General features: G+C 40.8%; 1 protein-coding gene across 1 annotated transcript; it reads right to left on the bottom strand.

Moving 5' to 3' along the window:
- Positions 1 to 2,241: 2,241 nt before the first annotated feature.
- On the bottom strand, positions 2,242 to 2,823 carry LOC132041070 (uncharacterized). Its single transcript, XM_059431825.1, has 2 exons — positions 2,539 to 2,823; positions 2,242 to 2,436 (listed from the first exon to the last, which is right to left on the bottom strand). Exons 1-2 carry the CDS (start codon positions 2,710 to 2,712, stop codon positions 2,293 to 2,295), a joined length of 318 nt encoding a protein of 105 aa, XP_059287808.1. The 5' UTR covers positions 2,713 to 2,823; the 3' UTR covers positions 2,242 to 2,292.
- Positions 2,824 to 23,233: the final 20,410 nt, after the last annotated feature.

Genomic DNA, 23,233 nt, shown 5'->3' with positions numbered 1-23,233 from the left:
TTGATAAGATTGAATGATGATGAATATAGAAGAATACATAGGTCTCTCTTTATATATAATATGTATGAAGCAAGATGTTTCAACAACAAAGGAGCTGCCAAGAAATTATGAGATAACAAGGTAATGGTGGATTCAGAATTTAAGATATATGAATTCAACTTTTAAGATTTTTAACATTGAACTCATTGTAGTTTTTGAATAAAGGAGTTCAGACTCAGACCAATTATTTATTAAGTACTTCTTCATTTTCAATTTACGTGACACATTTCAGTTCTCGAGAGTCAGACGAGTTTTTCTTTGATTGCAATATTTTCATATATATATCTTTTAAATATTTTAAAATTAGTACTATTTCAAACGTTAAATATTTCATGGCGGAATTCCACGGTCAAAATTCAAGCAGTGCCACTTAAATTGAGATATAAGGAGTATAATTTTAATGAATGTTTACACATAAATTTATACTTTACGTCGAAAATACTAAATTTAGATGAACCCGATCAGCAACCCAGCATCAGGCTGTGCTAGGCAGGGCTCGGTTTTGATGGTGATGTGCATGTTGCAGGGTTTGTTTGATATTTTGTAAGAATGACGCGAGAATTGACCTAAAAATTAGCTTATTTTTATTTATCAGTTGAACTGTGGGAGTTATCCTGTAGAAAAATATGATGTTAGGGGGATTAGATAACCAGGGGAAGGTGTTTAATTTGTGGGAAGGGACAACATTGAGATATGATTGCGTGCGTCAATTAAACTCTGATTTTATTCTTGATAATATATTTTTATTGTCACAATAATATTACATTTTATTTAAAATGAGAAATTCTAAGTGTACTTTGATGCTATTATATTTTAATTGTTTTCTCTATTTTAAACTATATGCTTAATGAAATACTGATATATAAAATGAAACGCATAGAAGAGACAATACTTTCTTCCTAAGAAAATAATGCCAAAAAAAGAAAGAGGAGACAATTGTTATTAATTGTTGGTGTATACCACTACTAAAAAAAGGGGAAAAATCGACGGCCAAAACCGACGGACCGAGTCGGTTTTTTTAATGAAACCGATGCGAAACCGACCTTTTACGGTCCGTCGATTTTCATAGCCTCGCTTTTTGGAAACCGACGGACCACGTCGGTTTTACGGACGACGTCGGTTTTCGTTGTCCGTCGGGTTTTTTTTTTTTCAATAATTTTAAAAAATAAATAAAAATTAAAAAAAACCGACGGACGGGGTCGATCGATTTTTTTAATTTTGATTTTTATCTTACATAATAATAATATATATTTTATGAAAAAAGATGCGTTATGCGTCGGTTTTCTATTTAATTTTTTTTTATTTTAAATGAAAATCGACACGGATACGTTATTTTTTCATAAAATTTAATAATTAATTTCGGAAAATCGGCGGGTGATCGGTTGTCAATCGATTTTCTGGAAAATTTGCAAAATTAATTTCAGAAAACCGTCCGTTTGTGTCGATTTTTACGGAAAATTTCTACATGCAAATCATGCATTTTACGCAACCACACTGCCACGAAACTTGTACCAACTTTGCTCAAGAACTAGCATTAAAATGCTCCAAATCAATTCTAAAAGAGCTACAACACATAAAATCACCCTAAGTAATAATAAAACACATCAAACACTAACTAAACACATCAAATATGATCTTAATAGACCTTCAAAGTTCAGAAATATTTAAATGTCCAACCAAAAGTACCATTAACTAGTTTTAACATAAGTCCATTATTAAATCCAAACTACTACAACTGATCATCGGTGTCGGGCTACGAAATGTTGTCATCGTCGTCATCTTCTGGGTTGGGCGGGGGGGGGGGGGGGGGGGGGGGGGCACACAAATTGTCCACATGCAATGTGGCTTTAACTTGTGCCATTAGCGATTCAAGGCTCGCTTTCATGGTGTTACTTTCCTCAACTCTTTTTGCCTCGGTCTCGCTAATTTCCTATTAAGTTCGGCAATTTCTGCGCCATAGCCGCGACCTAAACACCATCAACTCCCTCGGCTTGTCGAAGACTCTTCACCTCGCAATCTACGACCGAAGGCGACTTAAGTTGTTCCTTGGGCCTAGACCGTATGCTCTACCCTTTTGTACTCCCCCAACTGCTCTACACCAAAATCTATCTCTAATTCGGTGGAGGACGACTCGGATGCTCGAAATTTGAGTTTGGCTGTCTTGGTCCACCTCATCCATAAAATTCGTCGTATATTAAAAAATGAAACTTAGTAAATAACGAATATATCATAATTAAACTTATATATAATTACTTAAATAATAAAATTATCACTTACATAGGAATTATGAGCCCTGTCCTCAACCCATACGGTCGGATCCGACTCATGCTTCTTCTTTTTTGTGTGGGTCTTTAGGAATAGCTGATCCTGAGTTGGCATCTGTCCCGTAGCTTTTTTCTGCAAAAAAAAAAAAAAAAAAAAAAAACGTTAAACATAAAATTAATAGCTCAATAATGATATATTGATCGTAGGTAACTTTAAAAGTATAAAATTACTTACCATTGTCCTAGCCACGTGCCCCTGACTTCTTGCACCCGCAGTGTGCAAAGAGCCACCTTTCTGGGATGCACGGGCAGCCTTTGCCTGCTCAGACTTGGCGATAAACTCAGGAGTTCGCCAATATGCCTTAAGTTTCTCCCACTGTTCAGCGTTTAGCCATTGGGGCATCCTCATATACCTTCTAGCCCTCGAAAACCAATCAGACAACCTTGCACTCCCCTACCTCTCAAAGTTTAAGCAAACCCTATCATTGTCCATTGGATCCCATGTACAATACATCTGCAAATCAAATAGTCAATGTTAGATGATTTATATAAAAGTAAATTCAAGTTATGAAATGTATAATAAGATGCATACGTTAAACTCTCTAAACATAACCTGTCGAGTATCATATGGGATTTCACTCCATGAAGTATAAAAATGATCGCCATAAAGCCTCCGAACAACATCCAACAAGACTTTTGTAGTGTCATGATCTGGATAGAACCTGCAGTTAAAAAATTTAATGCATATTAGATTAAGATGAAAAAAAAACTTTAGGAAAACTTAATAAAAGACAATCTTACCCAACTCCCTCAGGCACGATGAAAATCCAACCCATCGCATCTCTATCTCCCGGATGTAAACCATGATATATCGGTGCTGGCGGAGCGGTGCGGTGCGGGTGCAAGAGCAGGAGCGGGGAGGCGGGTGCGGGAGGACGAAGATGGGTCCGAGGCCCTGGTTGGATTGCGGTGACTCGAGCTCGAGCTGCTATCTCTAAGGCGCAAAATTAGATACACTTGGAGGTGTACCATTTGGAGAAGGAAAACGAGAAGGAGACAAAGTGGCCGATGTCTTTAGGAGATCTGCCACGTGGTGGGCAATACATAGGTATAGGTATAGAAGTAGGATAGGTAAATGATGCCGGCTGAGGTGGTGCCGGCTGAAAGACCCACTGACCAGACTGGGCCTGCATAGAAGAGCCAGGCATAAAAAAAGAAGGCGGAGTAGACTGCATATGTGGAGCGGACGGAATGGACTGACTACTAGTAGCTGTAGGATCTATAGGTCTCTTATCTTTTCTCTTACTAGTACCTCCAGCTCTACCTCTACCTCTACCTCTACCTTGATCACTACCACCTGATGACATCTGCATACATAAAATTAATAACTCAATAATGATATATTGATCGTAGGTAAAAATTTAACAAGTATAGAATTGTGTTATTATCAAGTATAGAATAAACTAACATGCAACTAGTTATCCTCACTCATCCTCGCTTGTTTCATTTTCATCAGATGATTCTTCCTCATCGCTTGTTTCAGGTCCATCGGTCGATTCTTCCTCAACATTTTCTATGATAGTTACATCATCTTCATCAACTTCTTCTAATATGTGTTGAGGATGTTCCAAAGTATTTTCTAACTCTGTGTCAACCGTTTGATGAACAACTGGTACATCATTTTGATACGCCACATCTAATATATTATCGACCTCAATCCTCCCCGAGGCTTAGTCTTTATAACCAGCTTTATTCTTATCCTAAAAAGGATATGGAGCATAATACACTTGCTTAGCATTTTGTGCAATTATAAAGGGATCATAGCGATTTTATTGTCTTGTGTGTTTGTGGCCATATTTTAAAGTGAAAGCTTTACAAGTTTCCATGCAATGAGGACAAGCAAGCTTTCCAGCAGTCATCCAACCAGACAACATCTCATACGCAGGAAAATCATTAATAGTCCACATCAAAGAAGCACGCATATTGAAATTGCTCTTAGTTGATATAGCATATGTCACTACACCTTCACACCACAATTGTTTTAACTCATCAATCAAAGTTGTAGATAGACATCAATCAAAACTTTTGGATTACGAGGACCCGGGGATAACACAATTTAGGAATATATAGGGACTTGTCATACACGTCTCTGCGGTAGATTATATGGAGTAAGAAATACAGCCAACAAGAATAGGGTGCGACCAAAGCAGTATGGTGTGAAACCATCCGCACACAAACCCAAACGAATGTTTCTTGGTTCACTAGCAAAATCGGGATAAGTTCTATCAAAATGTTTCCACGCTTCTCCATCCGATGGATGACACATAACACCATTGTGTGGCCTTATTTTATTTGTACCATCTGAGGAGGAAGGAGAACTCGGCGATGCAAACAACCTCTTTAACCTAGGTATAATAGGTAAATAATGCATCGCCTTAATTGGAACCATCTTTCCACTAGGTGTCCGCTTATAACGCGCGTGTCCACATATTTTACATTCATTTAAATCAAGATCTTGCTTATAGAACAACATACAACCGTTTGGACAACAATGAATTCTATCATACGACAATCCTAATTTGGAAACCAATCTCTTTGCTTCATAGTAACTCTTAGGTATGTCGAATTCTGGACTAACTAGTTCCCCTACAAGCTTAATCATTGAGTCCATAGCAGCTTCAGCAACAGGTCAATATCGATTTGATGTTAATCATTCTAACCGCAATAGACAACTTAGAATGACTCCCTAACCAAAGTGGACGACTAGCCTCTTCTAATTCTTGATAGAAGCGCATTGCTTCTTCATTAGGAGGTTCCTCAAAATTTTGCTCGAGTTCAAACCTGACCGTACGCCAAAAGCATCATTAACCATATCATTAACTCTATCATATTGGACGTGACTATATTCGCGACACACTACTTTCACCGACAACCCATATTGTAAAATATACCATTGACCCCATCGGTCTCTCCATGATCGGCCCAAACATAATATTTCTGCTTAAACCCATGACTATATAAATGAACCCTAACCGCTTCCGGTTTCAAATACTTCATACACCGGCAATGAGAACAAGGACACCTAATTACCCCTTAATTTTGAAAAGGGTGAAGTGTCATTGCATGTGTGATAAACCCATCAACACCTTTAACAAATTCATCATCTACACCCACACGATTACTATTATTCATATTATACATCCACATACGATCCATCTACAAAAATATACCCACAAATTATTGAGGTTATAGAAATATATTATAACTTAAGAATACTAACTTAAAATATAACTTAAGAAAACACAATCCCAACCACTTCTAACTTTGAATTCTCAATAACAATTCTAACTTTAATAATTTATAAATTCTAACTTTAATATAATTTTGAAAAGCACAATCCCAACCAATTCTAACTTTGAATTCTCAATAACAATTCTAACTTTAATAACTTATGGATTCTAACTTTAATTCTAAAAATTGAAAAGTAAATCTAGTCAAATAAAGTCTACATTTTAGTTTTGAGGTTATAGAAATATTATAACTTAATAATTCTAACATAACTTAATAATTCTAACTTTGAAAAGCACAATTCCAACCAATTCTAAAAATTGAAAAGTAAATCTAGAGAAATAAAATCTACATTTTAGTATTGAGGTTATAGAAATACTATAACTTAACAATTCTAACTTTGAAAAGCATAATCTCAACTAATTCTAATTTGGAATGATCAATAACAATTCTAATAACTTATGAAATTCTAACAAAAAGCACAATCCAACAAAAAAAAAAAAAAAAAAAAAAAAAACTAGTCAAATAATTAAAGTATACATTTTTGCACATATTCAACATCAATAATATTACAAAGAATGATAACTAAGCTAACACAAATACATTGACAAAGAACATGCAAAATATAACACAATCTCAAGCCAAAAAAAAAAAAAAAAAATGACAACTAAACTAGTCAAATAAAGTTTACATTTTTTTCACAAATTCAACATTAATAACATTGCAAATGATGTTTAACAAAGCTAAATAGATTAGCATTAGGCCTAAAATCTACAAATAAAATTAAAATTGAAAGAATTTTAAAAGCCCTAATTTAAGAGAAACTAACCTCAACTAATTAACTTCAAAACGGGTTTGGGGTTGGTGGGGACGGTGGCGGGCGGCGGCGTTGGGCGGTGGCGAAATGGGTGGACGGGCGCGGAGGAGAGGGCGGCGGGTAGGGTTTGGGTGGGAATGGGGTTTTAATTTTGGAAGAGAAGAAGAAATGGGTGCAAAACCCGTCTGGTTCTATTTTAAAGAAAAACCGACGGACAAAACCGACCCTATCTGTCGGTTTTTCCCGCATGTTTGACCGGATTTTGACCCGAAAATTTTTAAAAAAAATAGGAAACCGACCCTGTCCGTCGGTTTCCTAAATTTTTTTTTTTTTTTTTAAAAACAAATTGAATTGCATATTATTTAAAATATTTTTAAAAATAAAACCGACGTACGACGTCGGTTTTATATTAATTATTATTATTATTTTAATAAAACCGACGTGGGACGTCGGTTTTTTTGGCGGTTAAATATTTTGAAAATTCTGCCAAAAAAACTGACTTTGTCTGTCAGTTTTTACGATTAAAATAATTAAAAAAAAATTAGAAATGTAAAAACCGACGCAGGAAGTCGGTTGTCCGTCGGTTTTTTAAACCAACGCGGTGCGTCGATTTTTTGTCCGTTGATTTTTGGCAGTTTTTTAGTAGTGATATATTAGACCAATTGAATTAAGATTTACACACATGGAGATTGTATCATATAAAATTACTATAGATCACAACCTTTTATCTAAAATTGAAATATTTAGAAAACAATAAAATTATGTTGTAGTTGTATACGGTAAAAACCGGATTAATGCTTAGCCGGTGAGACCGGGGACCAAGAAAAGGAAGAAAACGAGCACGGGCGCTCAGACCGAGGGTATTGCGTCAGTAGTGCTTGATCAGAAGAAGTCGGAGGAAAGCCGTAAGGTCCGATCTATCCGGGGTAAACTTCTTATCACAGCTAATTCGGTTTCTCCATGGCCGAGTTGATCGTGGCCGTTTGTCCGGTTTCTACATGGCCGAGTTGATCGTGGCCGTTTGTCCTGTCAATCAGTTATTCAATTCCACGTGTGAAGACCGTTTTGCAACCTATTACTGTCAGTCGTACGGGTGTCAGACCGTACGACCCAACCTTATCCATATTAGGGCTTCCTTTATTCTAAAAGGGCTTTATAATGTATGAAAGGCGCATAGAGAAAAACTATAAATAGGGGGCACTTCCCTACTTTTAAGGGTTAGCTTTTCAGATCTAAAACATTGTATTAGAATTTATATTGAAGTTTTCTTTCTCTCTCTCTCTCTCACTCTCTTTTCTCTCTCTCTCTCTCTCTCTCTTCGATTTTGGTCGGTTTGTAGTGTTAACTTCATTAAACCATATATATATCATATATATATATATACATATATATATATATAATATACATATATAGATATATATATCCAACTCAAACCCAAAATATTAACGTGTCCATTCAAGTTATTAGCACGTAGACTTATAAGTTATTATAAACGAATCTGCTAATACATTCCTCATTAATCCAAATAGATTAAAGTATCCACATATCCTATACCTCATTTACAAATTCATCTTGTTACCTAATTTTGGGGTAAACAGATTGGCGCCCACCGTGGGGCTAGGATAATAGTGGTCTTTGATCTCGGTTTCAGTCGCTCACCCATTAAGATTTTTCAATCTTTCATTCGTCTCTGTGAAAACGGACCAAATGGCGAGCAGTGGACAATCTGGTCACGTCAACAACAACGAGATTGTGGCTGAAAACGAGAACAGTGGGCTATGGAAATTACCAGCATAACCCGTCGACCCAAAATCTCCGTTGATTCGAGGGAGGGCCTCAACCGACAAAACACCGTGAGCCAGGAGAATGCCGCCCAGCCGGCCACCGATCCCTTAAATACTCTCAATTCAGTTACTTTATCCCGGGCACAAGGCCAAAAAGTGCCAAATACCCGGGATGATATTAACTTACGTCTTATCTTTGAAATGTTGCAGGACCAAAGAGCAGCTATTGCCGAAGAAGGAGTCGCAATAGCCCAGTTGCAAAGTAAAAATGATGAAACGGCTCCGAAGAAGACTAAAGGTGTTGCCGAACCCAGAAGGGATGAAGCGCGGATGGTCGAGAGCAATGGGTCCGGAGCTGGTTCGTCCACCGAAGTGCTGAGAATGCTCGAAACATTGGCGAAGTGGGTAGACTCAACCGAAAAGAGGGTGGAAACATATAACTCTCGGGTGGACCAGATCCCGAGGGCTCCTCCCATTCTGAAAGGACCAGATTCGAAGAGGTACATTCAGAGGCCTTTTCCTCCGGGTGCGGCTCAAGTTGATCCGAAGAGGTTCAAAATGCGGATATCAGAAATATGACGGTACAACGGATCCTCAGGAACACTTGACTTCATACACCTGTGCCATAAAAGGCAACGATGTCGAAGAAGATGAAATTAAATCCGTATTGTTGAAAAAATTTGGGGAGACTTTGTCAAAAGAAGCATTGACTTGGTATGACCATCTGCCCGAGCATTCAATCACTTCTTTCGAAATGCTCGCGAATGCGTTCATAAAAGCTCATGCGGTGCCAAAAAGGTGCGAGGCTCGTAAGGCGGATATTTTTCGGATGCCCAAAGGGATGATGAGTTATTGCGTGAATTTGTCAACCGTTTCCAAAGGGAACGGATGGAACTCCTCCGATCTTTGGAGGAATGGGCTGCACAAGCTTTTACTAAAGGACTCAATCCTCGAAGTTCGACGGCCTCGTTCAAACTAAAGGAAAATTTGCTGGAATACGAGGCTGTGACCTGGGCAGACGTGCACAACAGGTACGAATCAAAGATTCGGGTAGAGGATGACCAACTCGAACTTCCCCCGGGTCCCGTAAATATGAACAAAGGCTCTGAGAGATCGAGAAAGAATTACGATCCGGAGTCATGGCCATCAAGGGAAAGATATCGGCCGTACTCTCATTCAGAGAAGCCAAGCTTCAGGTCAAAAAAGTCGAGGACTGGTCCCGGTCAATTCTCTAGCCGGGGAGATAGACGAACCGAGCGGCCATCGAATAGCCGAGGGTTGTCATTTAGGAGTGATGCCGGAAGCTCGGCTACCAACAGAGGCCTGCCAAGGATATCAGAATACAACTTTAGTGTCAATAGCTCGGATCTCATCTCGGCCATAGGTCGCATCGCAGAAGCAAGGTGGCCGAGACCATTGAGGTTAGATCCCGGTCGGCGGGAGCCGAACATGATATGTGAATACCATGGAACCCATGGTCACAGAACTGAAGATTGTCGCCAATTAAGAGAAGAGGTGGCCCGTTTACTGAAAAATGGTCACCTTCGTGAATTCCTGAGTGAGCGGGCCAAAAGCCACTATAAGGAAAGGGAGTCAAACAAACGAGTTGAACCGGTAGAACCTCGGCATATAATCGACATGATAATCGGGGGTACGGATGCTCTAGAGGGCGGTGATGAAACGGACAAAGGTTTCCATTGTTCGTAAAAAGCGCGATCGGGATTACGTACCCGGGGTTCCATCACCTTCGGCAACGAGGATGCGGAAGGCATCGTTGACCGCACAATGATGCGTTGGTAATTTCTATTCTTATTTTTAAGTCACAAATTAAACGTATTTTAATTGACCCAGGTAGCTCGGCCAACATCATCCGGTAGAGAGTGGTTGAACACCTAAGGCTACTCGACCAGATCGTACCCGTAGCCCGGGTGCTCAGCGGGTTCAATATAGCGAGTGAAACCACGAAGGTTGAGATTTCTTTGCCGGTCAACATTGATGGCACTATCCAGCAAACGGTGTTCTATGTGATAGAAGGGGATATGAAGTATAATGCATTACTGGGTAGACCATGGATACATAGCATGAGAGCCGTGCCATCGACATTGCATCATTCTTTGAAATTCCCGCCACAGAGGGGTAAAAACCATCCGGGAGAACAACCCGCCCGCAAGAGAGATGTTCGCGGTCGAGGAAGCATCACCCCTTCTCAAAAAACCGGATCAAAAGGAAGAATCAACCGGGGGTAAGGATTCCAAATAGCAACTACCGTGCACGGGTTCAACAACGGAGCAGAAGGGGTTGGACCCGGGGCATGAAGAGGATGACTTCGGTATACTCAGATTATTTGTCTTGCCGGATGACTCGGATGCGACAAAATCTACAGTAGAGGAGTTGGAGAAAGTCACCTTATTTGATCATCTACCGGATAGAAAGGTATACTTGGGCACGGGGTTAACCTCGGAGCTCAGGAACAAGTTATTTAAATTTCTTCAAGCTAATGCCAATTGTTTCACATGGTCCCATATAGATATGACAGGTGTGCCGCCGGAAGTAACTACTCACAAGCTCAGCATCGACGGGAGATTTCCCCCTGTAAAGCAAAAGCGGAGGCCTATGGCGAAGCACGCGCGCGCCTTCGTGAAGGATGAGGTAACCAAGCTTTTGAAAATAGGCTCTATTCGGGAGGTAAAATACCGGATTGGTTGGCTAACGTAGTGGTGGTGCGAAAAAGGTAATAAATTTCGAATGTGCGTTGATTATAAGGACTTAAATAAAGCATGCCGAAGGATTCGTTTCGATGCCTCGCATCGATAGAATGATCGATGCGACGGCCGGGGCATGAGATGTTAAGTTTTCTCGATGCTTACTCGGGTATAACCAAATCCGGATGCGCCGAAGGATCAAGAGAAAACATCCTTTATTACCCGATATGGGACTTACTGCTATAATGTCATGCCTTTCGGATTAAAAAATCTTTGGTGCAACTTACCAACGCCTAGTTAATGGAATGTTCGAAGAACCGATAGGGAAAACAATGGAAGTTTATATTGATGACATGGTTGTCAAGTCCCTGGAAACAGAGGACCATTTAAAACATTTGCAGGAAACCTTTGACGTGCTCCGAAAATATAACATGAAGCTTAACCCGGAGAAATGTGCTTTTGGTGTCCGGTCGGGCAAGTTCCTCGGTTTCATGGTGTCTAACTGGGGAATTGAGATTAACCCGGACAAGATCAAAGCAATCAAGGATATCGAGGTTGTAAATAACGTCAAAGGAGTGCAGAGGCTTACCGGAAGGATAGCGGCACTGAGTCGGTTCATATCTAGATCTTTGGACAAGAGTCACCGTTTCTTCTCCTTATTAAGGAAGAAGAATGACTTCACTTGGACACCGGAATGCAAAAGAGCCTTACAAGAATGAAAAGAGTACTTATCCAGCCCGCCTCTATTGCACACACCGAAAATGGACGAGCAGCTTTTTCTCTACCTTGTTGTGTCCGAGGTAGCGGTAAGTGGTGTTTTGGTCGAGAAAGTCGGTACGCAATTCCCCATATATTATGTGAGTAGAACTGCGGGGGATGCGGAGACCGTTATCCCCGTCTTGAAAAGTTGGCATTGGCACTAGTAAGTCTTCAAGCTCAAGCCTACTTTCAATGCCACCCGATATGTGTAGTGACTACTTATCCTTTAAAGAACGTCTTGCATAAACCGGAATTATCGGGTAGACCAACCAAATGGGCTGTAGATATTAGCGGATATGATATTGAATATAAGCCTCGGACGGCCATCAAGTCCCAGATCTTAGCCGACTTTGTGGCAGACTTCACCCCGACCATGGTCCCCGAGGTCGAGAAAAAACTTCTGCTAATCTCGGGGAAAGCCTCAGGTATTTGGTCACTGCACATGGACGGGGCCTCGAACCTTAAGGGTTCCGGGCTAGGAATCGTTCTTAGAACCCTCGCTGGAGATGAGGTTCGGCAATCTATTAGAACTGTTAAATTGACTAACAATGAAGCCGAGTATGAGGCTATGATTGCAGGTTTGGAGTTAGCTCGGAGTATGGGGGCCGAAATAATTGAAGTAAAATGCGACTCCCTCTTGGTCGTTAATCAGGTGAATGGCGTCTTCGAGGTTAAAGACGAACGGATGCAGAGGTATCTTGAAAAAATCCAAGTGATACTTCACCGGTTTAAAGAATGGACCATGCAGCATGTACCCAGGGAGCAAAACAGTTAGGCCGATGCACTGGCTAATTTGGGTTCCTCAGTCGAAGGGGAAGAAATCAACCCCGGGACTGTGGTGCTCTTGATGAATTCGGCGATAGAAAACGGGCATGCAGAAATAAACACAATGGGTTTAACTTGGGATTGGCGCAACAAATACATCGACTACTTGCAAGATGGAAAGCTCCCGAGTGACCCAAAGGAGTCACGGTCGCTGAGAACAAAAGCAGCACGGTTCTGCTTGGTAGACGGTCAATTGTATCGACGGTCTTTCTTCGGTCCCCTGGCCAAGTGTTTGGGTCCCGGAGAAACCGAGTACGTGATGAGAGAAGTACACGAGGGGACTTGCGGCAATCACTCCGGTGCTGAAGCTTTAGTCCGGAAAATCATCAGAGCCGGTTACTCTTTGGAACCGGATGGAGGAAGATTCGAAGAATTTTGTCCGAAAGTGCGACGGCTGTCAAAGACATGCCTCGATGATTCATTAGCCCGGGGAGTTGCTGCACTCGGTGATATCGCCTTGGCCCTTCATGAAGTGGGAGATGGAAATTGTTGGTCGGTTACCATGAGCACCAGATAAGGCCCGTTTTATTTTGTTCATGACTGACTATTTCTCCAAATGGGTTGAAGCGCAGGCCTTTGAAAAGATAAGAGAAAAGGAAGTTATTGACTTCATATGGGACCACATTATTTGCCGGTTCGGCATTCCGGCCGAGATAACTTGTGACAACGGCCCTCAGTTCGTTGGTGGCAAAGTCAATGATTTTCTCGAAGGGTTGAAGATCAAGAAAATTGTATCAACTCCATATCACCCGTGTGCTAACGGACAAGCGGAATCTACGAACAAAATAATAATTCGGAATGCGAGGAAAAGACTTGAAACATCGAAAGCATCCTTTGGAGGGAAATATTGCGGATGCGTGGGCTTACGGAACCACATCAAAATCGAGCACGGGAGAAACACCCTTCTCGTTGGTCTATGGGGCGAAGCCCTCATTCCGTAGAAGTCGGTGAACCAAGTCTCGATTTAGTTACCTTTATCGAGGATCAAACGAGGAGGCCTTGGCCGTAAGACTCGATCTCACGGATGAACTTCGCGAAAACGCGTTGGTCCGTATTGCAGCCCAGAAACAGAGGATGGAAAGATACTATAACTGGAGGGCTAATTTTCGGCATTTTCAAATTGGGGACTTGGTACTTCGAAAAGTTACCTTGAACACCAAGAATCCCAACGAGGAAAAGCGGAGCCCCGGCGGGAAGGGCCGTACAAGATAACCGAGATAACGGACAAAGGGTCATATCGAGCAGGAATCCATGGACGGGCAACGGTTGCGCGATAGCGGAATGTGGCTCGTTTGAAGAGATACTACTTGCTAAGGTATGGACACTTTTTGTTTGTTTACTAACCTTTTCTTTTTGCGAGGAAGTTGGGTACGGATATAGTTAGATGCTAGGTTGAAAACACGTGTTGCACTCTTTTCCTTAGTACGGTTTTGTCCCAAAATGGGTTTTCCGATAAGGTTTTTAATGAGGCAACAAGTACAACGTGTTACTAGAAGGAGACAAGGACAAATACCCGAAAACTCGGGGCCACACCCTACGAGTGGGAACTTGATAGTGCTTACCCGACTTCGCAGTTTGAATAAGCACTAGGGGGCTACTATGCCCACAATGAGGTTTACCCCGATTAGAAGGAAATGGAAGAGTTCAACAAAGAACACCGTTGGGTCCTCGTAAACCGGACCTCCGGTATTAAGTTTCGATGTAAGGACCAACGATCAAGAACGAATCGTATCCACTTAATATTTGCTACGGCAAAACAAAAATCGGATCTTCTGTATTAGGTTTTGATGTAAGGACCAAACGATCAGTACGAATCGTGTCCACTTAGAATTTGCTACGGCAAAAACAGAAGGAAACGGATAAACGGATAAAGTCCTCATACCATGTACAGATACTTAAAGATTATTGAAAAATCGGATTATTACATTTCGGATATATCTTCTTGTTAAAGCACATTACCCGAAAATCGGGCATCATTTTATTCATATACCCGACTCGGGCACTACGGTTGAAATTCGACAAAGGCAATAAGGTCACATTGAACCGAGCAAAAAATTTTAACACCCCGAATGGGGCTTTGCTACATCGAAATTGGTAATGCGAGAGATTCAAGTGTCCGAACCTAATCTAAGATAAGCAAATAGCCAAAGAATATCGGCCCTAAAAATGCCTAACGTGATTCGGCCCTAAAAATACCGAGTGAAGTTAAAAGCGAATGTATAGAATAGGCAAATATGGACGGTCCCGAAAAAGTGACTCGAAGTCTGCGCTTGTCCTCGTAACGGACCGAGCAGTTCGGACAAAAATCATAACAAACATTCAAGCAAAAGAATAGTCAACAAGAAAGATGCGCTTTTCATATATGTAAATTTTTTACACTTGAAATTTTGCAAAGTTGAAAAAATAAAAAGGCAAAAAAGCAAAACGAAGGCTAATACAGGCCCTGGCCTATCCGGTATGGCTGGAACCAGAATGTTCGGACAACGTGTCCGCTCGAGTCTTCGGAGTCCGAATCAAAGGGCTCTTCGGCTTCTTCCTCGGTCCTTCTAGCCTCGAGTATAAGGGCGGGAGATCGGTAAAAAGCCACGCTCGTCTTCCTCGAGGGTGATCTCGAGACTTCCACCGTTCATGCTCTACTGCAATCGTGGAGTAAGCCTCGGCGACTTCCACACTCCTCAGGGCTTTTGCCAAATCGGCCTCAGCCCGGGCCAGCTTCGCCACTAACTCATCCCTCTCTTCATCGAGGGTTCTTTGGTATTGAGTGGCCGACTCAAGCTCGGCTTTGAGAAGATAGTTAGCCCCGACCGTCTCCTTAAGTGTGGTTTTCAGCTCATCACATATTCGGGCCCTGTCCTCAGTTTTTTGCTCGAATACCCTCATTCTCTCTTTATAATTGGCACTCTCGGATTCAAGCAGCTGATGCCTCTAGGCCATGTTCATGGCATCAGACTTGACCGAGTCAAGCTCCCCTCGGAGTTGAGAGATCGTGGTTTCGAGCTCGCTAAGCTTTGAAGAAAAACGAGCGTTGTCTTGGCGAGATCGACTTTCTCCGCTTCCGAAGCGGTTCCTCTCCGATCATTCCGGCCAACTCATCCTTTAATCGAAGGTTTCATCCTTCGTTGCATCAAGCTCGGCTGAAGGTTGGTGAGGGCAAGCTGCTCGGCTCGGTTCATCCTCGCTGCAGCAAAGGTCTTTGGAACTTCTCCATTTCCCGAGCCTTGGGCGTCCGGTGGCCTCTAAGGTCGTCTACCTCTTTCGAGCGCCGGATAAAGGCCTCATTAACAAGCACCACCTGCGCGTAAAGAAATAGAGAAGTTAAACGAGAAACTAAAATTCACATCGAATTATGCAAGGGATAGGTGATAAGCTTACCGATTGTCCGCATGCGTGCCTTCGTTAATTAGGCTGCGAAGGGGACTCGGCCATCTTCCTCTTGTCCGAGTCCAAGACGAGGGGCCTTAAATAGCTTTCTACTCCCACCGGACGAGACGAGAAAGGCGTTGCCGGTCCTCGGGAACGGTAACCACGGATTCGGTCCTCTGGGTTCCACACTTGGAGGCGGGAAGTCTGTGCGCGCAAAGCTTTCCTTGCACCCGGTTCGGTGGACCGACTAGGCTCGCCCCTCGTGGCTCGAGGGATGGGAAGATGTCCGAAACCCGCGGCTTCCCCGGTTGCGGGAGGTGTATCAAAAATATGTCATCGAGGTTGTCCGACCTCGGTGCGACGAGAGAGGCGGAATAGCACCAGCAGCCTCGGTAGGAGTAGGTGCTTCGAATGCGGTAGCTGGGTCCCCGGCGGGCAGTGAGCCAGTATCGGGTGTCGGCTCAGCTCTTGGTCCGGCCTCAACAGTCGAGTCAGGCCCGAATCTTCTCGACCTTTGTAGGGGAATCTCCTCAGAAGAGGCATCACCTGAAATATCAATGAATTCAATAGATTTTAGAGGTGTCGGGTAAAGAATTTCTTCCCCACCTGTTAGCAGAGTCGGAGCGGAAGGTCTCTCCTCAGCTGAAGGAGGTGGAACGGTAGCTTCTTCCTCCGAGACAGACTCGAAGGATGGGGCCACGTCGACCCGTCGGATAATCAAATCGGGCTCTTCTTCATCTCTAGAGTCGGACGACGCTCGGCCCTTTTTTCTCGATTTCTCCCCTTTGTCAGGGGCTTCCTTCGTCTTTTGTTGGCGGCGATGATGCGGGATGACGGCCGAATCGGGCTGAACTACGATGTCGGCACGGCTGCTCGGCTTGCCCCGGTATGGGATTCAGCCGAGCCACTTGGTAAACCTAAATATCGAAGAGGTTATGGAAAGAAAAAAGCGAGAAGATATGTTATATTCTAACTCAAAAGTAGTGTTACCATGATTTTGGGCAACCCATCGGCCACGCGACGGGATTCCCCGTGTCGGTTCTTCGTGGGTGTGTTGGTCGAGAAAGCGCTTCAACCCACTCGTTCATGTGTGGAACGACCAGAGGTATCCATGCCACGGCTGATGAAAAGAAAAGGGGAAGTGTAAATACAAAGAGTTAGATGAAATAATCCAAGAACAAATTAATGAAGAGGGAACCGAGAAACTTACGGTTATCGTTCCATTTTTCCGGGAAGGGCATATACTCAACCGGAATAATGTTCGCGGTCCTCACCCAGACGAAGCGCTCTAACCAGCCCGGGTCCCTGTCTTTATCCATTTTGGAAAAAATCGGATTCGGCCTCGCTTGGCGAGCTTTATTACATCCCCCGGAATCGCCTCGGGGAATACAAGCGGATCAAATGGGTCATCGTGAATTCTTTTTTGGCGTTGTTGGCCAACAGCCGGAGGCAGGCTACGGTCCTCCAGATTATCGGACCAATTTGAGCAAGGGTTACATTATAAGTCCGACACATCTCCAATATAACCGGATCAATTGGGGGTTCGAGCTTGAGCGTGAAGGGATAGGTGTAAACGTACAAGAAGCCTTCTCTATGTTCGGTAATTGATTCATCAGGGCCGGGGTCGAACACCTGCACCGGACGGTTATCCCATCCACAGTCAGCCCGGACCTGATCAAGTTTGTCCTCGGTAACGGACGAGGGATATCGCCTTACATCGTACCCTCTGTCCGCAACCAAGGAAGGCTTCTCAGCTTCGAATTCTTTGTTGTAGTTGGGCTTGGACGGTACTATGTCTAAAGCCGTAGGCTCGGCTACGATTTTTCCCTTCGGTTGAGATACCGGCTCGGCTCCTTGAGAAGAAACCGAGGGAACGTCCTGGGAAGTGGTTTCGGTGTTGGCAGACATTCGGAATAGATGGAAAAGAAGATTGAAAATTTGGTAAGAAGTTCCAAGTTAAGAAAAGGGAAGCAGCAATTGAACGGAGAATTGAATGTTACAAAGTGAAGGAACGAAGCAGCGCCTTCAATCAAAGAGCAGCAGTTGAGGAGTAAACGAGTTTCTTGCAAACAGATATAAGCAACAAATATGGGTATTAGAGCGGTTGAATCAACGAGGAAAATGAAGATGATGAATTGAGGGTAAAAACAGAAGTGAAGAAGTAGAAGTGAAGGAGTAAAAGTGAAGAAATGAAGGGGTAAAACGCTTTATATAGGCATGGGGTCTGTGGCGGTTACAAATCCCGACCAACCGGGGGATGCCACGTGTCCCATAATTAATGAGACGTGATTTGAAAAGACGTGCGTAACGGCGGTTACAGAAATTGGCCGTTCGGGGGGTGACACATGACAGATGGCAGAAGGATGTGACAAAACTATTCCCGCCAAAATGAAAAGATAAGAACGAGCCTATGGAACCACCGGTTTCGTGACTCATCCACTTCCCGTTACTCCGGCAAAGCTTCGGTCCGGAAAGTGTGGGGACTATCTGTATACGGTAAAAATCGGATTAATGCTTGGCCGGTGAGACCGGGGACCAAGAAAAGGAAGAAAACGAGCACGGGCGCTCGGACCGAGGGTATTGCGTCAGTAGTGCTTGATCAGAAGAAGTCGGAGGAAAGCCGTAAGGTCCGATTTATCCGGGGTAAACTTCTTATCACAGCTAGTCCGGTTTCTCCATGGCCGAGTTAATCGTGGCCGTTCGTCCGGTTTCTACATGGCCGAGTTGATCGTGGCCGTTGGTCCGGTCAATCAGTTATTCAATTGCCACGTGTGAAGACCGTTTTGCCACTATTAACTTTATCGGTCGTACGGGTGTCAGACCGTACGACCCAACCTTATCCATATTAGGGCTTCCTTTATTCTAAAAGGGCTTTATAATGTATGAAAGGCCCATAGAGAAAAACTATAAATTGGGGACACTTCCCTACTTTTAAGGGTTAGCTTTTCAGATCTAAAACATTGTATTAGAATTTATATTGAAGCTTTTTTCTCTCTCTCTCTCTCACTCTCTCTGATTTTGGTCCGGTTTGTAGTGTTAACTTCATTAAACCATATTATTCGATATTGCACTGAAATATACATATATAGATATATATATCCAACTCAAACCCAAAATATTAACGTGTCCATCCAGGTTATTAGCACGTAGACTTATAAGTTATTATAAACGAATCTGCTAATACATTCCTCATTAATCCAAATAGATTAAAGTATCCACCTATCTTATACCTCATTTACAAATTCATCTTGTTACCTAATTTCGGGGTAAACAGTAGTAAAAATGACAGACTTCTAAATTATAGTTCTGCCACCTAATATTTTTTCTGAAATGTTTGTATATCTATTACTTCACCATGTGCTACATACATCATCAGTGTAATATGGTGGTATTTCTATTGTTTGTTCTATGTGGGTCTTCAATGTAAATTAACGTTTAGCTCGGTATTATTGCACATTATACGTAATGATCAATGTAGATTAAACATTTATTCAAACTACGAATTATTTTACAAGCATAAAATAAATACCTCAAATTAAAAAAAAAAAAAAAAAAGGAGGAGGAGTAAGTTGACATTCTTGTCTGTCGCGATCGTAATTAAACATCAAAAGCGAGTATCTAATAAATATTCTTTAATATATCCTCATCCATTACATCGAATGTGTCATCCCTTTTGAATTCATCTGATTATAAAGTTTAATTGATACCACATAGTATAAATTTGTTCAACACATGCTTTAGCAAGTCTTGGACAGCCTATATATCGGCATGGATTGGACATTCCTACAACTTGCATTGTGAGTTCCTTTGTATTTTGCAAGTGCTTTAACCTTTTTTTTTTTGAAAGTTTTACTAAATGTGGATTGCCTTTAATTTGATTATTGTGATTTATACGGGTTAAACAAATATAGTAGCTAGACACGATTTAGACTACGCATGCTAATCGGTTGATTTCTTACTATGCCTGAATCACTTCACGTATTGATGTGAGTTGACAGTAAAGTGGACCCAGCTAAAAATCTAGTAAAATAATTGTAGGGAAGCCCATGGTCAAACACTTGATATTGATGCCCATAACTAGGGCTGGGCGTTCGGTTGGTTCGGTTCGATTTTTCGGTTTGTAAAAAATGGGAACCGAAACCGAACCGAAATAACTTCGGTTCAATTCGATTTTTGCAATTTCGGTTCGGTTTATTCGGTTTAGATATGGAAACTTTCCCACAGCCACAAGTAGGTGTTTGGACAATTTCAAGCAATTTTTAACAAACATAAGCTAAAATTATAGCAATGTTTTCTAAGCTCAGAGGAAACAGGAAACAGTAACAGTATTAGTACATCTGAACAGGAGCAAAACCCTCACATATAGAGACGAGAAAGAGACATACAATATATATATATATATATATATATATATATATATATATATATATATATATATATATATATATATATATAACACAGTCACAACACGGAACATTAGCTAAAAGGGCTACTAATTGGGTTGGATATTTTATTTTGGGATTGGGATTTGGGCCTCTTTAGTTTATTATATATATATATATATATATATATATATATATATATAAAGAAAAAAGTGGCTTGTTAAAATTGGATTTTTCGGTTTAACCGAATTAAATTTGGCATAAACCGAAAATCGAACCGAATTGTTGAAATCTTATAAATTTAAATCGAATCGAACCGAATAAACCGAAACCGAAATTAACTTCGATTCGGTTCGATCGGTTTTTTCGGTTTGAACCGAAGCCCTACCCATAACTATATGTTTCTTCTAACCTCACATAGTCAAAAGTTCTAATTCTGAAAGACTAGACTCAAAACGTCCGCATTGATCGACATGACGATTTAACAGATACTCGTCTTTTCTTTTATGACGTTCTCCATATCTGTCCGTTAATTTGTCTTGGTTATCATGTATTAAATGACTAGGCCTTATGCCTCACAGATTACAACACAGACAGGGGAGCTAGCCAATTAAACCACACTTCAATGAGAGTAAGAAACTCCCTTAATTAATAATGATGGTTCAAGCAAAGAAAAGTAGGCGTGATCATGTTTATCACTTTCGGTGCTTCTATTCATTAATCAACATTTAGAATAAACTCATTAGTCACCATGCCCATTAACCTTAGGAGTCAAAAACCTTAACAGGTGTCAAACAAGAACCTAAACACCCCCACCCACTGAGCAAGGGGAAGGGGGTCCCTGCCAAAACTTTGATGTTGTTAGGATATCAAAGTATTTAATTATCATTAACAAAGGAGTCAAAACGAATGTTAAATAAGTACGGCCCCCTAAACGCGCTAGAGACTTAGTAGGCGTTTGGCCATATAAACCAAAAAAATAAAAATAAATCACTTTTTGTGGAATTTTTGGAGTTGGAGTTGAAGTTGTGTTTGGCTATAGTTTTTTGCAAATAATATTTAGTTGTTGAAATGTACTTTTTCTAAAAAAACATGAAATATGATTTATATCCCTCAATTTCTTAAAACTAGCAAAACCACTCAAAGCAATAAATAAACATAACCAGTGCAAAAAATATAGCAATTATACATGAAATCAACTTAGGGAGTTCTGCTCAAAACTGATGGTTTCTTTCAATCAATAGGCTGCAACTGGGAGTCTTCTTTGGTGTACACAAAAAATATAGCATTTCTAAATATGGTTTTGTTGCAAAATTCTCACATGCTTCTTTTCTTTTAGAGGCTTTTTAGCGCATGATGTTTAATGTTGTTGGAGTGGAGAACAACTGAGCAATATATGTTGCTTCTGACCAGTATAAAATTTGTATGAACTTTTAGGGTAAAAATTGAGCAACATAAAAACTTTTGGGGTAAAAATTGAAAACAAAAAAACCAAAGTAAAGGTCCAAAACAGAAATGGCAAAAGTGAAAAACAAGTTTTGGTTGTTTTCCAAATTCCAAATACAACTTCAAGTTGCATTTGAAATTTTTATGGCCAAACAACATAAAGTGAAAAAAGTGAAAAAATATTCCGAAAAAAAGTAAATAATTCTCATGTCCAAACGGGTCCTAAAATAAAAGAAGTTTTAATATGTAATGTATGATGTATCTGTCCAGAAGCGGAGTTAAAATCTTAGTTTATGAATTCTAGATTCTAAAAAGAAAAATATAGATTTTTAAATATTATTTACATATATTAAATATTTTATTGAATATAAATACAAAATTATGTCAAAACTACTCAATTCTGCATAATCTGTAATCAGAACGCTAGTTTCACCCCTGTATCCATCATGGTAGTATATATATCGAGCTAATAAGAGTTTGTCATTGCATTGATCAACCACTCATCAGCTCTTTGGAAAGTGACACAGAGGGATTTTTCCTAAAAAAATCTGAATATACTTTTAAAATATATATTTTGTATATGTATAAGCATGTTATACTATTAGGATAGTTTAATTTATGATAGCATGTTAATTACTATTTTGCTAAATTGGTTACTCATATGAATAGGCGGAATGGGAGACCTTTTTACTTGTTTCGAATTGTCATCACGGTGTCCGCACTCTCGACTTTGCCAATTGAACCCTTAAACTTGTTAAAGCTCTGCATTTTAAACCATTTTCTCATCCAGTCATGGTGCGTGTACTACACTCGACTACACGTCAAATTCCACGTCATTTTTTAATGATACATAACGAATAAAATGTTAAAAATAAAATCGAATCAAATAGGTTCTTCGCAAATTCTGAAAAAACTTTCAGGAGCAGGTTCTCCATGTTTGCTCACAAATTGAGCACCAAGACCATCCCAAATAGCTAGAATTCTTCCCAATTTGACTTTAATTTTCAACTACTAGTTCACAAATACAAACCCAACGAACTCCAATCACAATTTTGGATTAATTTCACAAATTCAGAAGTCCCATTTGTTGTTCTTCAAGCTTCCTCAAGCTTATCAATGGAGTTTTTGACTATTTCGATACCCTTTTCAATACCTCCACTATCACCCTTCACGTTAGCCAATATCAAGCATGCTACGATCTAGAATTTTCCCCAAATGGTGAGATTTCGACTGAAACCAAGAGATTAGATGCGTCATTGAGCATATAATTGAAAGAGACGTCTGCTCTTACATGGTGTTTTAATGATTATGTTACGGTGGAACTGTGTGCAGGTGTAGTGGCTGCTTTTTGGTGGGAGGGCAGAGATGCGGTGGAAGAAGAGGGAGGGGTTCGGAATTTTTTTTAAAACATTTTTTTTTGTTAATTAATTTGTTTCTTCTGAATTTAATATTTTTTAAAATCAAATTTATTGCATTCACTCAGTTTTAAAAGTGTCACACCACGCACTACATATAGTCAGCAAAATAAATGCCACATAAGGTTGGTCAATGGTCAGACGGGTTT

Source organism: Lycium ferocissimum, chromosome 12, assembly GCF_029784015.1.
Source record: "Lycium ferocissimum isolate CSIRO_LF1 chromosome 12, AGI_CSIRO_Lferr_CH_V1, whole genome shotgun sequence".
Lineage (NCBI taxonomy): Eukaryota > Viridiplantae > Streptophyta > Magnoliopsida > Solanales > Solanaceae > Lycium > Lycium ferocissimum.
The sequence above is the reverse complement of the archived record's forward strand: the minus strand, read 5'-3'. Positions and strand labels throughout refer to the sequence as shown.